General features: G+C 38.9%; 1 protein-coding gene across 3 annotated transcripts in view; it reads right to left on the reverse strand.

The window, feature by feature from the left end:
• Positions 1-9,319, reverse strand: part of LOC131893592 (pericentrin-like) — a 16,641-nt gene extending 7,322 nt beyond the window's left edge. For 2 of the 3 annotated variants that reach the window (XM_059243682.1, XM_059243680.1), the window contains exons 1-2: positions 9,071-9,318; positions 4,029-4,202 (exon numbers count right to left, since the gene is read on the reverse strand). In XM_059243682.1, the coding sequence (XP_059099665.1) occupies positions 4,029-4,182 (154 nt within the window). In that variant the 5' untranslated portion in view covers positions 4,183-4,202; positions 9,071-9,318. Of the gene's footprint in view, positions 1-4,028; positions 4,253-9,070 lie in introns of all 3 variants that reach the window. The other variant, XM_059243681.1, reaches the window with a different exon arrangement.
• Between the last annotated feature and the right edge of the window lie 4,572 nt (positions 9,320-13,891).

The raw sequence follows: 13,891 nt of genomic DNA on the forward strand, positions 1-13,891 counted from the left end.
GTAAGAAAGAAATGCCCTGTAAATTTTTTGATTCAAATAAATTCGGCAAAATCAGTAACGGAAATGATATCAAATGGGTTTTTATTCCAAAAATTGAATGATAATGAAAATTTGAGAGGCACTAACAAGGTTATGTAATCTTTTGTAAAACGACTTCTTGGTTTAGTAAATGATGTATTGTCAGCTCTTTAGAGCCTTCAATTACTACTTCCCATCAGGATCAACTCGAGGTTCATGCCACTTTCTTGTTTTTCTGGACATTCAAATAGAGTCTTTTGCAACTGCAGGGTGACTATCAACAAGTAGGACCACAAGGACTAAAAATGCGGGTTCTTTGGAACCGTCAGTGCTCGGAGCCTGACCTAAATCTTTTTTCATTGATTAAATGCCACGACTCAGTTATACTGCTGAATCAATCAGGGCTCATCAAGGCGTGAAGAAAAAGCATGTCATCCGTTTTTTGGCCTCCCTCATCCCACAGAACCATTTCTTGCTGACTTTTGGTCGTCCATTTGTGATAATTTCCTCCCTTTAAACCCAGTCATGTCGACTATGTACGATGAAGGTAGGAAGGAAATTCTGGAAATACCCTTCCCCTTCTTGAAAATTGGCTAATTTAATTTTGCTCAATCATCATATCAAGAGTTGGAAAGTTTTTCATCGCCATTCTCCGCCACACGAAAAATGGTTTTAAGTTATGCACGTCAGGGTGCGCTGCATGGATTTTGTGGGTCAGCTTCCAACAAAGATATGACAGAATAAAGTGGTTGCTCTCTCCTGAATTAAAATATGTTTGAGTTGGGTTTGTAAAGCTCTTTCGGCAGCGATCTAGCCTGGCTCATTCTTTTTTAAGTTTGATTACCTGACAGGTTTGACCTTGGAAATAAGCCCTCCTATTGTTCACAAAAATAAGTTGCAACTGAATCTGTGGAACAGGGCAAACCTGGATGGAGAATACTTTACTTCTTACTCAAAAGCCTCGAAAGTGGATTGAAAAAGTACTAAATCGCCATGCCTACAAAACTCTTGCTCCCATTAAGACATGTGAGTGGGAGTTATGGCCATTCATCTCGCTGTCTGCTTTTAAATTTCATCCTTCATCCCTGTCTACTACCTATCAGTTATCTTTCGAGACCTCGTTCGTTCAAGAAAGTTTTTTGCCCCACAATTTTCCAATTGGACGGTACCAAACCTAACCCAAAAGGATCGTCTAACAAAAAATACCCTGCACAGTTAACACCAAAACTGAAACGAAAAGATGAAAAATCAAACTACATATGAAATGTCTTGTGACATTTATACCAGGCTTCCGCCGAATAAGAAATGAGTATAAATATTCCAAAAAAAGTTCGTTGAAACTCTAACGAGTTATGCCAAGACAAAGAAAGTTTTCCAACGCAAAGAGACAAGACAAGTATGAAATAGCTCTTTTTCTATGCAATCCAAGTCCAAACTCGGATGTCAAAACACCAGACAAAGATAGCGAGACACTTCCAACATCTAGAAAATCTGCCAGAAAGAGGTATCATCATTACAAATTCATCCAGAACCCGAAAACTGCCCCTAACGTACCTACACCACGTGTCAAGATCTTGTTTCTCAAGAACAAGAAAAGGACCTCATTATTGTTTGGCACATTGACAATAGACGTAATTATATCACATCAACGTGTCCTGGATGTCGTTGTCGACTAACGGGCCCCACAAACCACCTTCAGTGGCCAGGTCAATTCAAAAACCAACATACATTCGCCCTTAATGGCTCCCTACCACAAGATAACCAACCAATCTCGGGTGAATTCGTTAGCAGTGCTTACCACATTAGTGTAGGCGGTGCACTCAACCCACATCTCCCCCAACCAACCACTAACTAACCAATCAGCCGAAGGGTAGAAGGAAGAGCATCATGATGCCCCACACACGCCCTAATAATAAACTTCCATACCCTTGTGAGTGCGTACTACATGCCTGAATGTGCGGAAGATTGCTGCTCTACAGATGTATTCTTTGCCATTCTTGGGGACAACGATGGGGCCTAATTCGTTCAATTGAGGCGCACTTTTCTTGTTGGCATAGACGCAAAAAATGCTATACGAGCAGTCATTTGTGAAGAGGTGTTGAAGGTGCAGTTTTGGCACTTGGAACAGAGTGGAGGCACTATGTATCTTAATTAAAATCTAATCCAGTCATTCAGTGTGAGCATAACAAAGTAAAATGCGAAAATGGGCAACATGCTCTTGTAATGGGACGTTCGTAACGTGTTTTTATTCACTCTTCTTTCAAGTGCCAAGTGTTGTTGCACAAAAAATAGACTTAATAAAGCGCGGATAACCTGACTTGTTGCAAATTGATCTCGAACGCGGTAAACAATAAAGGCGAAAAGCACTTGAAACTTTGGATTTTAGAGTAATGGGAAATATTCAAGTTTTTTAGTTTATGGTCTCTGACCTCAACTTTGACTTTTCCTGATTTGTAATTTTTATACCATCTCACCATGAATATTTCTGTCGATTATCGTGTTGATATAATTAAGAATAGACCTTTTTATTTTTTGTGCCATTTTAGAGTATTCCATTTAGCTCAAAGTAGTACGGTGATTATTTTCGTTTCGCAGTAACTGTGATCTAGTGGGCATTTGATGACCATGGTTCTAAGTTATTGACCTTGATGAAGACCACCATATAATTGAAAGCATTATGTGATGCTCATTGTCGTGCAAATCACTTTTGTTCGAGAAAATTTGGATTATAAGGTTTTGCCCTAAATCACAAGAGCAATGGATCTGATTGAGATACCTCCTATGAGTAGTTGTAGACCTTTAGACTTGATGTTCTTATGAGAAATATGAAATCGAATACGACGCAATCTCATCATGCTCCATTGACATTTCCCAGAAAAACAAGTAAACAAAACTTGGCAAAACTTTTCCAATTTGTTAGAAGATTACGGTTTTTTTATATTGTGAAAGCAAATTCCAGGAGATTCTCGTCCTTTCCAATGGAAATTAATCTTGATCATGTGGTTCTCTGATAGCAATGTGGGCTCACATAATTTATGTCTTGTGAAATGTTTTGCTCCAAAAATCCGCTTCCATCATTTATAATTCCACACTCGTCATTCTTAATTAGCAAGACAGCTCTCATTTCCATGTTTCGAACTGACATTTCGTCCTCACCTTTCGAATCTGGAAATAATTTCTTGTTAATTCAGCGTCGTCGAAATTTCTAGCCAATTTTAAGTACATGTTTTTTTGCGGACTTCCTCGCCGTGTTTTGGAATGGAACTTCCTACAGTTCAAGACGAAAAACTTATATATTTTGATAAACTTTTATTTTATAAATTATTTGATCGACCAACGAATTAGAATTGGCGGATCTGGCTAGCCCTTGAATCAGGAATTTAAGTCAAAAACGTGTCCAAGTCTGACTTGAATCCTGCTACTGTATCAACACCTACATACTCTCTATAAGTATTTGAAGGCAGCAAACTGAACACGTTGGACTCTTTGAAGTCAAATACCATCCTTTCAGTATGTATTTTATATGTGGGACCTAAGATCATCCGATGAATCTCCATCAAGTAGCACATTGTATAGAAAGGCAGCTATGAGAAGACTTCTGGAGTTGATTGAATCATAAATAAAGTTTCTCTAGAAAGGCATTAACTCAACTTACAACTAATTTTAATGAAAGTCATAATCATTCGAAAATCTGATTAAACTCACATCTGGATAGGGTCACCACAGGTACTCTACCATGGAATATAATTCTTGAAAGCATTGAGAGATTTGTTTCCTTCCATTTCAAGGATGGTAAGGTCCCTTAAAAAATACGAAGTAAAGCATGACTGTAGTCATGTTCCCTTTGCTGTTAACATATTCTCTGGACACTTTCAATGTGTTCCTCAATTCCCACGAGAAAACTAATTATCCTTTGATGCATGAACTCGGACTCTAAATGCATTTATAAAACACGCATAACAACCGATTGCCTGTACCCCCAAAACACTCGATGCATCGAGCACACTTACCTCCAATCTCGGTTTGAACTGTCTGCTCTTGGGAGTCTGTTGCATCTTTTTGTTTGGGTAGTTGTATCTTCATCTGTTGTCTCTTTCGCTTTTTGGTTTGCTTCAGTAGCTCTGAAGTCCAGTTCATCATGATCGAACCCATGGAGCCACTCATCTTGAACGTGCCCTCAGGGTCTCCAAAGAGGTGAAAGAAGGTCTGGACAGATTCTGCGCGCGGCCAAGGCCTAGAAAACGAGAGATGAAGTGTCCAAAAGGCCCTTCAGGTTTGTTGTGTCACACCATACTACAATAGAGCGTGTGCCACTTCTACCATCACATGCACTGGTAGAGCCTTAACTTAATGGGGTCGGGAACGGAACTGCCACCAAAATTGAGATCGATGCTCGTGTCTGGCTGGATCAGACTTTAGCGAGTTGCCAGAATGGAAATTTTGCAAGATATAACATATCATGTTGTTGATGTTGTTGCAGTAGCGAGAAACAAAGCTTCTGACGAGTTTGGATTATAGCTTCTGAGAGTTCAAAGATGAAAATATTCCATATGCGTAATGTTGTGCTTTACTCTGATCTGCTCTGAACCTACAAGAAGAAGCCCATCTGTTCGAGATATATTCGGGGTTCAAATGAATATATGGCGAGTGAGTAATATAAAAATACATACTAGTAATTCCCGTCACCCTGTTTTATTCCTTCTGATCTGTAACGATTTCTTTCTCATGTTCCAGTTCCAAATTCCCCAGTGGAAATGGGTTCCTATAGAAGTGATCGTTGAAGGCAGACAAAGATGAATTCTAGATCTGTCCATGTTTAGATTTGTGGATTAGGGCGAAATGTGATCCAGGTTAATAAAGAAGGGATGGGTCGAATAAAAATCGAAGCAAAGCTTGTGATCTTCTTCTTGGTACCCTAAAAATTACAAACCTCTCGTACACATTTTTGACAAGCTCAACCAAGCAATCCATCAATGTCAAGTCCTCCAATTTCTGGAGGATATATTACTTGTTTTCGGTATGACCAATGGATTTCATCCATGAGTATCAACGTGAATTGGTTTCAGTATCTTTACAGATTCAGAAGCTGAGAAAAAAAACAGTACAAGCAATTTTCCAGTGTTTTTAATCACTCGTCAATTAGTCTTCTTTAGCTATGGGTCTGGATGAAGCAAAGTGATCAATTTTCCAACCACATTTAGTTCCGAAGAAGTGGCTCTGAATTACTTTTGACCGAATAGTTGGCCTCCATTCAATGCCAACAACTGATAACCTTCCTTTAAACACAAGCTGGAAAAAAGTACAAAGGTGCTTAACGTAATAAACAATGCAACACATTTTCCACTTTGCCTTGTCTACATTCGTTTATTCTCAATTCTCTCGAGTCATGTGAACCATAATAAAGCAATGACATTGGCATTTCTAGACCCTCATTTACAATTGATTGAAAGAAGCAAGAATTAGCTTGAACTGGCATTTATGCTTGAAATCATCCTTGACTCAATCTCGGAAATATCCGCAACAAAAGCCTATTGAAAGAGGTACAAACGAAGCCAAACAGATTGCTTGAAGAGTTGAATGCGATCTCCAGATCTCTTATCCGGAAACCCACCCATCGTAACAAAAGAATAAGTTTGTTCCTTGAAAAGGATCTCTGAAACTTAGTTCATTTTCACCTAATTATTTGGCTCTAGGTAAAGATGAAAAAGCGAGAAAATGCAACATGGCACCACTCAATGTCTAAAAGGCTACGATTCCATAAGATGAATGACCACTAAAAATGTCGAGTTTCATTCTCTTCTACCCTTGAGACCTGATGTGCCTCAATTAACGGTGCTATGAGAAAAGAGAATGGATATGAAACACATGAAATTTGATCCGAACGTACACCTCACCAATGGCCTTTTTATGTTTTCCGAGATGGTGGCTTGCCTGGATAACGCATAAATATATACATATATTCTTGGAACTACAGTACTACTCCTTTCCAACTAACTGAGGGCAGAACTTGGTTCAATAAAAACTCAGGGAATAATGATGCGTACATTTTGAAACCTGAGCACCCACTGCTTCATCTCCATAGTTGACAACGACTTGGCACTTTGTTAAGTAAAAAGATGCGAATATCTTCAAAATGCAAAACGAATTATTTTTTGTCAACTCCTTAGTGTTAAATGTTCACGGAGTCTGACAAAAAAGTTTAAATCTATCAATCTCGATGACTCGACACCCCCAAAGAGTGTGATAAGCCCAAATGTTTCTATAACGCAATGCATACTATTAGTTCATTTCACTGTATTAAGACGTTTCTTTCTAGAATAATGTAAAAAAGAAATGAGAGACACAGAAAAACGTAAGGCAAGTAATATTGGTCCAACGATAGGAAGTATAGTTTCAGACACCTAGCAATGTACCCAAACCCTTTTGTGATGTTCTGGTATTTTTGAAACTGTCAATCTATTCACCAACAATGTACTACAGAGAGGGCGCTTCTTGTGATGATGTTCTCTCTTTGAATCAAAGTTCATTGACCTGATTATAAGCCCCCTTCTAGAATTGCCGTTAACATTTTTCTCTTTGATTGATATTATAGTTTTAAGTGAAGTGGTAAGATTACTTTGAAAAAATTGTAGCAAGGCCATGACCTGAAATCAACCAATGTTAGGCCTCCCTCTTCCAAAGCTGCGCTATCTAAAAACACATTCGAAAAACATTCCTTTCTAGAAAACACTTTCTTGCATGAATATGCTTAACTGATATTGGTTTCATTGACGAGTCAAAAACAAGCTTTTAAGGTACCCCGTGTCTTGTGCTTGATTTTTTGGGTTTGGTTGGCAGCGCTAAAGGGAAAACGTAGGCTTTGTTGATCCGGTAGCATCTTTCAAGTCAGACTTGGACAAATTTTTCAGATAGCATTCCAGATCAACCATATAATCAATGGCTAGCTCGGTCTGCCAACTCAAATTCGTTGGTAGACCAGCTTTCATTTCAATAGTACTGGGGATTACATTCCCTGTAGTGGTTAGAAAAGCCCGTGAAAAAAACAAACAAAAAAACATTATCTAACCTGTTTACATTCCACCAGTGATGTCATAGGCCGTTGAAAATGTAAATTGGTGGCCCTAGTCACAACCTCCCGCGTTAATTTATTTGATCCCTATCAGTAGTTGGAACGTCGGTGTAAGACTGGTTTTTTTTTCTACAAACTGGTCCAATCATCGCCGGCTCAAGCAGTCAATTATGAAGTTAAGTTTGGAGTTGCTTCAAAGCACTTGATCCGACTAAAAAAATGTTCACTAACTTTCCAACGAATTGACACCTTCTCGTAAAGTCAAACTCACACAACATACAGACCAAATATGTTGGTGCCACTTTGGAGCAAGGAGTGTGTACATAGCACAAACCTCGGTTATTTGTAAACATGCTTTAATGGAAATATGGACCATAAGTTAGAGGTTAATATCCAAAGATGTGTAAAAAGCTGGCCTTTGGATATTTGACGTTTACTCAAGATAACGGGAAATGATTCATATACAAAGCTAGTCTTACGTGGTTGATTAAACTTTCGAAACCCGCATGAACATGTAACTAAGAATCGGTTTTAAGATTGTTATTTTGAATTCAACCGTATCAATACCCAAAGTAAGCCACATCTTGGGAAATAACCCGGAGCAATTCATCTCAATTCGGTAGAAACAGGCTGTAAGAAGCTCAAAAATTGAGTGAATGACAGGGCCTTTAACTAAAGGCAACTTGCGCTTTCCACTGTCTACAATACGTATGACACTTACAGCAACCCGTTTCTCTTCTACTTCTACGTCCCCCCTCTCATCTTCCATGGTATTTAAGAAATGTAATGACGCCAAACGAATGCTAACGTTGATTGTTATCGGTTCGTATTGCTTGCATATGGATTTGGACTGTTTCAAAACCGAATTAATAGCAACCTCATAAAATTGCTATTAAGTCACATGAAGTAAGTTTTGCCTCGTGAGATTTATTTCCCTAGAAATCTTGCAGGCACTTAAAAAATGGAATAGTTTATTCTCGGTAGGTTTGGCTTTGATGGTTAGCATCTTGTGCCCGTCAAGCCCAAGCAACCAACAAACCAAGAATCAGTTTTGAAGTACAAGCAAATGAATCCAATTTCTTGTACTAAAATCTGAGAGATTTGCCAATTTCGAGGATAAAATACAGTTTCAGTAACGTAATCATTTTCTTTCGTGGCACAATCTTCGCAAATCATTGTGTTGGGCATATGCTTATCAAGACAGAAGCGGTCAACCTTCAAAACTTTCAGGGTGACACATGTTTACTTTGAACATTAAGTCTAAGTTCAAATTGCGCTAACCTGACATTAAAAAAAATGAAGATTTCACCCAATCTAAATAAAATTGATTCTCTTCTCATGGGTTACACAGTATACTACATTAAGCGGCCATTGAACACTGACAAGCGTCAAAAAAGTATGAATAGGGATTAGTCAAACTCTACTGTATTGTACTGAAAGCCCTTTTTTGTTCCTATTAGTGAAGACTTACTTAATGACTGCCCTTCTAATTGATAACTTGAATGAGAACTAGATCTTTTCAGTTGGCGAAAACGTTACTTTAACCTGTTGCCTTCAAAGATGATCCCAATTCTAAGAAATGCGTTACTAAACAAAACTATCCAAGTGAAAAATCTTGATTGATGAAGAGTGAGTTGGGAGAGCGGTCTGGTCCGAATTGCCTTTCGCCTTTAGCTTGTATAACAAGGTGGTTCTGAGCTAGAAAGGGCCAAGTTCAAAGGAAGAGTAGTTCTAGTACGAGTACAAACAACCTTCAAAGGCACGAATTCGCAATCATTCAGAGTGTATTCAGCCAGACGCTTCGAAAAGCCTTCTTAACTTGAATGAAGAATCGACCTCTTGAAAACATGTTACGATTTACTTATTATGTCTTAACCTTCATGTTCTAAGGATCAAATACAGAGCAAGTAAGCGAATTATTGCAATATGCGTGACCTTAGAGTTTATGAAGGCTAGCAAATTTCGAAAGAAAAGGAAGCTTACCTTTTGCTCGGAGATATAAAGGATCGTTTGAATTAGTTCGTGTTAAGTTTATGTTCTTTGAAGTAAGTGCGGCAATCAAGATCGGAGTAAAAGAACAATAATTGATCACCAAAAAGGTACACGTTTGTTCTCACTTATAGGATTATGGATTACTTTTCGGCAAGGTCGTCTCAGGCCTGTTTTGCCCCCGTACTCGATTCTCGGGTTAACACTGCACGACTAAATGGCTATAACCACTTTTCAGAGCGAGAACGGAATGGTTCAATTGTATTTCTTGAGACCTTCTCCTGACTACTTATAACGAAAACATCTCATTCGGTCTAAACGTAGATTTACGATAGTTGCTTTTCCTCTGTAATGTAAATTCACTTAAAGTATCCAATGCTATCTATTTTATACTTGAGATTAGTTTATTAAGTAGTCCAGAAGGGACTTGTCCAGAATAAAAGCAACAGGTGCGTTTTGCGTCGAGCAGCTCATCTCAAGTCAGTGGCAATCACGCCCCCTGCAGAACTGGCAATCCTGCTCAAAAAGCGGTTCAAAGCGGGGCCTCATCCAACACCATCAGGAAAGAGGACCAGTTTTTGAGTCACCCACCGTCAACAAATACATGTACATGCTATCAGGTCACAGACATATACCAGTCTTGTAAAGTAAACCTAATGTAAGGAGAAATAATATTTTCATTAAATCATAATTGTAAATGACAAATCATTCGTAATAGCTATCGATTGCATTTGAATGGATGTTAAAAAAACAACTTAGAATAAAAACTGTTTCCCTCCATAATGGAGCCATGGTAGTTTTCCACCTCCGACTTTTAATGGCATCAATAACCTTTTTGATTAACACACATGAACCTTCTCGAACTCACCTCCAAGGTCAACGTTCTCCCGGCTTGAAGAAACGTTTCTAGTGTTTGTTGATCTGTGGTTGGGATTGGGCTTGTTGTCGTCAGTGTCCGCGTTGCAACTCCATTTTGGAAACGAAACGCTGGTAGTTGTTTGGACCAGTTGAATTGGGATTGTCGATTTTGAGAGCCGGTTTATTGAAGCACGGCGATGATTGACCAAAATTAAAAGAACAGGCCTCAACGCTCGAGCCAAACGCTTCTTCGACCCTGTCTTTGTCCTTGCCAGGAATATCCGAGGCTTTTGAGGCATGATTCATACAGATGGGCTTCAAATATGGAGGATTGTAAGGAGGTACCTCATTTTGATGGAAGTTCTTCAGAAACACATTTTTCTCCCTCTGAATCGTAACTTTTGGTGGATTTTATATTGTTGGCGAATACTCATATTTTTGAACGAAATTATTGCTTAGTTGAAGGTCAGATCAGGCTCAAAATTCCTTGTTTGAGTGGGTGGATATGCCCGTACTCCAACCTAGCTGCTCGCTGCAATCTAACTAATAGGTAGGCAAAAGCGGAGTTTGTTTTGGTTGCTTGAATCTGTTATGTCTTTTTGTGGAACAAATACTTACTGAGCTTTGTCAAAGTTTTATTTTCGCTCTCTATGGTCTTAGAGATTAGCTCCCTATAAAGAATGGTGGTGAAAACTTTGGATGACTTATGATGTTTACTAGTCAGTTTATTAACAATGTTGGGAAGATTGCTTGTCTGATTATCATGGAAATCATTTCAGCTATCCCATCAATAAGATTAGTACGGGGTTAGAACCAAAATCCCTTGCCCCAGTTCAATCTGGAATTATTTGGCTGGGATTTTTGACATTCTCAGTATCGATACACCGTATGCTTACTGAATTTTTGCACTCCACTGAAAGAGGCATGATATCTAAACCTTTATTTCCAACCAAGTCATATTTGTCGATTTCTTTAAATAGCCAAATGTTGTCAACAAGTAAGTCAAGCATTGAATGAGATATATTTTGAAATATGAATATTATCAAGGAGAGGGAAATGGATGAGATCATCAATAATCTTGATCACTGCATTCAAATGAAACGCACCCAAACTGTTGATGGAATCATCAAATATCCCACAACTCATTATTGAGGTTCTCTTAAAGTTGGCAAGAATTTAAACTTTTAAACTCTGTCAAAAATCAATGTAAAGATTTGTATCTTTACCATGATATCTCTCCACGCTGACCTTGAACCATGGCATAACAAAGGCTCACGTGCGATATAAAAATGCTTCACGTCAGTTGCTTCATATTAATAGGCAAATATTTTCCATGGAAGGTCCATGGATAACGAATTGAAATCCTCAATTAAATCAAGGATGAGATGTCGTGGGGACGTCCTTTTCTTCGAGGATGAAAAATGATGCATTGTTGGCCCCCCTGAAAGATTAATGTATTACAACACCGCCCAGCCGCCATCTTAAGTGAGATATACCGCGTGAAACAGCGATTTCTGGAAACTTACTTCACTCTCCTCTAGCTATTAACTGATTCATTTTTTGCTTTATATATAAACTATCGGTTTCATGAAATGATGACAAAACATTTGGAATGATCGTAAGCCAAGTTTAAAGGATGTTGAATGTGATTGGCATATGAGAAATAAACTATGGGTGGCTTTACACTACGATGGAAAATTGAGATTGAATCCGGTTTGAGGATTGAGGTAGGACTAGTGCTGAGGCGAGGTTTTATCAATATTATTCTTTTGGTTTGTCTTGAGAACAGTGAAAAGTTGGTGCCCTTTGTTGGACTCGAGTCTTTAGCCGGACTGGCCCCAGCACTAGCCCTACTTCAACCCTCAAACTGGATTCAATCTTGATCTTTCACCCTAATGTAAAGCCACTCTAAGTGTTGGTGAAGAGAGATCTTTACTAATGATGGAGATCAAATAAATTATCACGGGAGGTTGCGACTAGGGCTACCAATTTACATTTTCAGTGGCATATGGCATCACTAGCGGAACATCGGAAACCCGTTAGTTAATCACAAAAAGTAACCCTGATTTTTCTTCGATTAAACCCTCTCTTCTTTCTTGGGCTCCTTCATTGTTCAATTTGCTGCCCTCAAATATTCGTAGGGCTTATGTAGGCATTGATCTAAAAGCAGGATTTAAGTCAGACTTGGATAAGTTTTTGACTAAAATTCCGGATCAACTTTATATTCAAGGATTAGCCAGATCAGCCAATTCTAATTCGTTGGTGGATCAAATAATATATGTAAATAAAAGTCAAGTAAAATGAATAATCTTCTCGTCTTGAACAGCTGGGATTCCAATCCCGGTAGCGGTAAGGAAGTCCGTGAAAAGAAAAAAAAACAGGTTTGCTCTTTTGGTCAAAGCTAACCTTTTACCTTATGATGGAAAGGGTGGTGCTTTGACGTTCCTAGCTTTCTGGCAATCCTGATTTTGAAAATTTATTTGATCCCATCACTAGTCTTTACATGAAGACGGACGAAAGTAGAGGGGGCGATGATGAGTGGAGAACAAAGAGTTCATCGGAAATATAAGAACTGAGTGACCCGCAACCTTGGACATACATTAACTCCAACATCCATAACTTAAGTAACCTGTTAATAAGTTCATTTGAATTGCGTCATGGAGGCCAAACGTCAGAGGGTAACCAATTTGTCTCATGCAGGCATTTGACAACATCCCCATCGAATAAGGATCTCCAAGTCTATGATTTACGTCGTCATTAAGAGGAGCAAGGAGAGGGAGGAATCTACTATTATCCACGGTAACATAGACCAAAATTGTCACGGAAGGCCTTCATCCATAACCGAAAAAGAGACATCAAGGTCGACCCCTCCAATTCCCGTCCACCAATCTTTCAACCTGGGATATGATAGATGGATCAGCAGACTAACAGAAGAAGTACCTCCTATCATGTAACAGTACACCAAACATCCACCTGGTGGCATGATACTAAGTTTTTTTGGTACTGATGGATATGAAGAAATTGCCACCCCTTTTCGTCAAGGATGGGCTAAGTTTTGGGGCGGACATCAACTTGGAGGTCCCTAGGGACATTGCCAATCCATGGATTGACAAAACGTAATAGCATCCCATATGTCTGGCAACAGGATTCTCCACCAGGTCACAAGGCTAACCTTTTTCCAGGAATGGTTTTGAGATTATTCCTACAATATTTAGCCAACCTGTCTTTGGTCCTCCTCATCCCTAGATCTGAATCCTCTGGGCTCTGGAATCTGGGACGTCTTGGAGTCCAAGGTTGGGTCTTCCCACCACAAAAACTGCTCTAAAGGAAAATATCATCCAAGAATGAGGTATTTTAGCATCATTTCATTTTACTACGAAAGCATATAAGCATTTCTGGCCTCACCTTCAGGCAATAACCACCGACAATAGTGACCACATTGAATGCTGATACAGACAAATATCTGTCTGACATATACTAGCAACTCATTGTTGTGACCGTTAATTTTGCCAAGGAATCAATAATTGAATTAGGCTCCGTCTGAAATCCCGGAAGTCGCCTTTTCAATCTTTACATACAATGCTTAGGAAGTTAACAATTTTTTTTCTCTTGAAGTAGTTTTGTAGATAATTACAGTGCAGCAATGCGGGAAGTGATAGAATCATCTCGTAAACGGGCATTTGAAACGGGGCTAAGCAAGAAAACTTGTAGCTTCTTGAAGATTGGGTTTAAAAACCCAATGAAAACTGACCTTTGTGTAGACAAAAAGTGAAAGCGAAACTTTCTTAAACAGATTTATGGTATGTGATCATTGCTCGGTCGATCATCCAACATTAATTTCCATTACAGCCTGCCAATAGCAAATCCTGTTGATGGGATGAGAATTTTGGGACTCGATTCTGAGGTTTGGAAACTAACTGACACATTGGTATCCTTTATCCAAATCTGTCTTCTTGG

The sequence above is a fragment of the Tigriopus californicus genome, chromosome 2, assembly GCF_007210705.1.
Source record: "Tigriopus californicus strain San Diego chromosome 2, Tcal_SD_v2.1, whole genome shotgun sequence".
NCBI lineage: Eukaryota > Metazoa > Arthropoda > Copepoda > Harpacticoida > Harpacticidae > Tigriopus > Tigriopus californicus.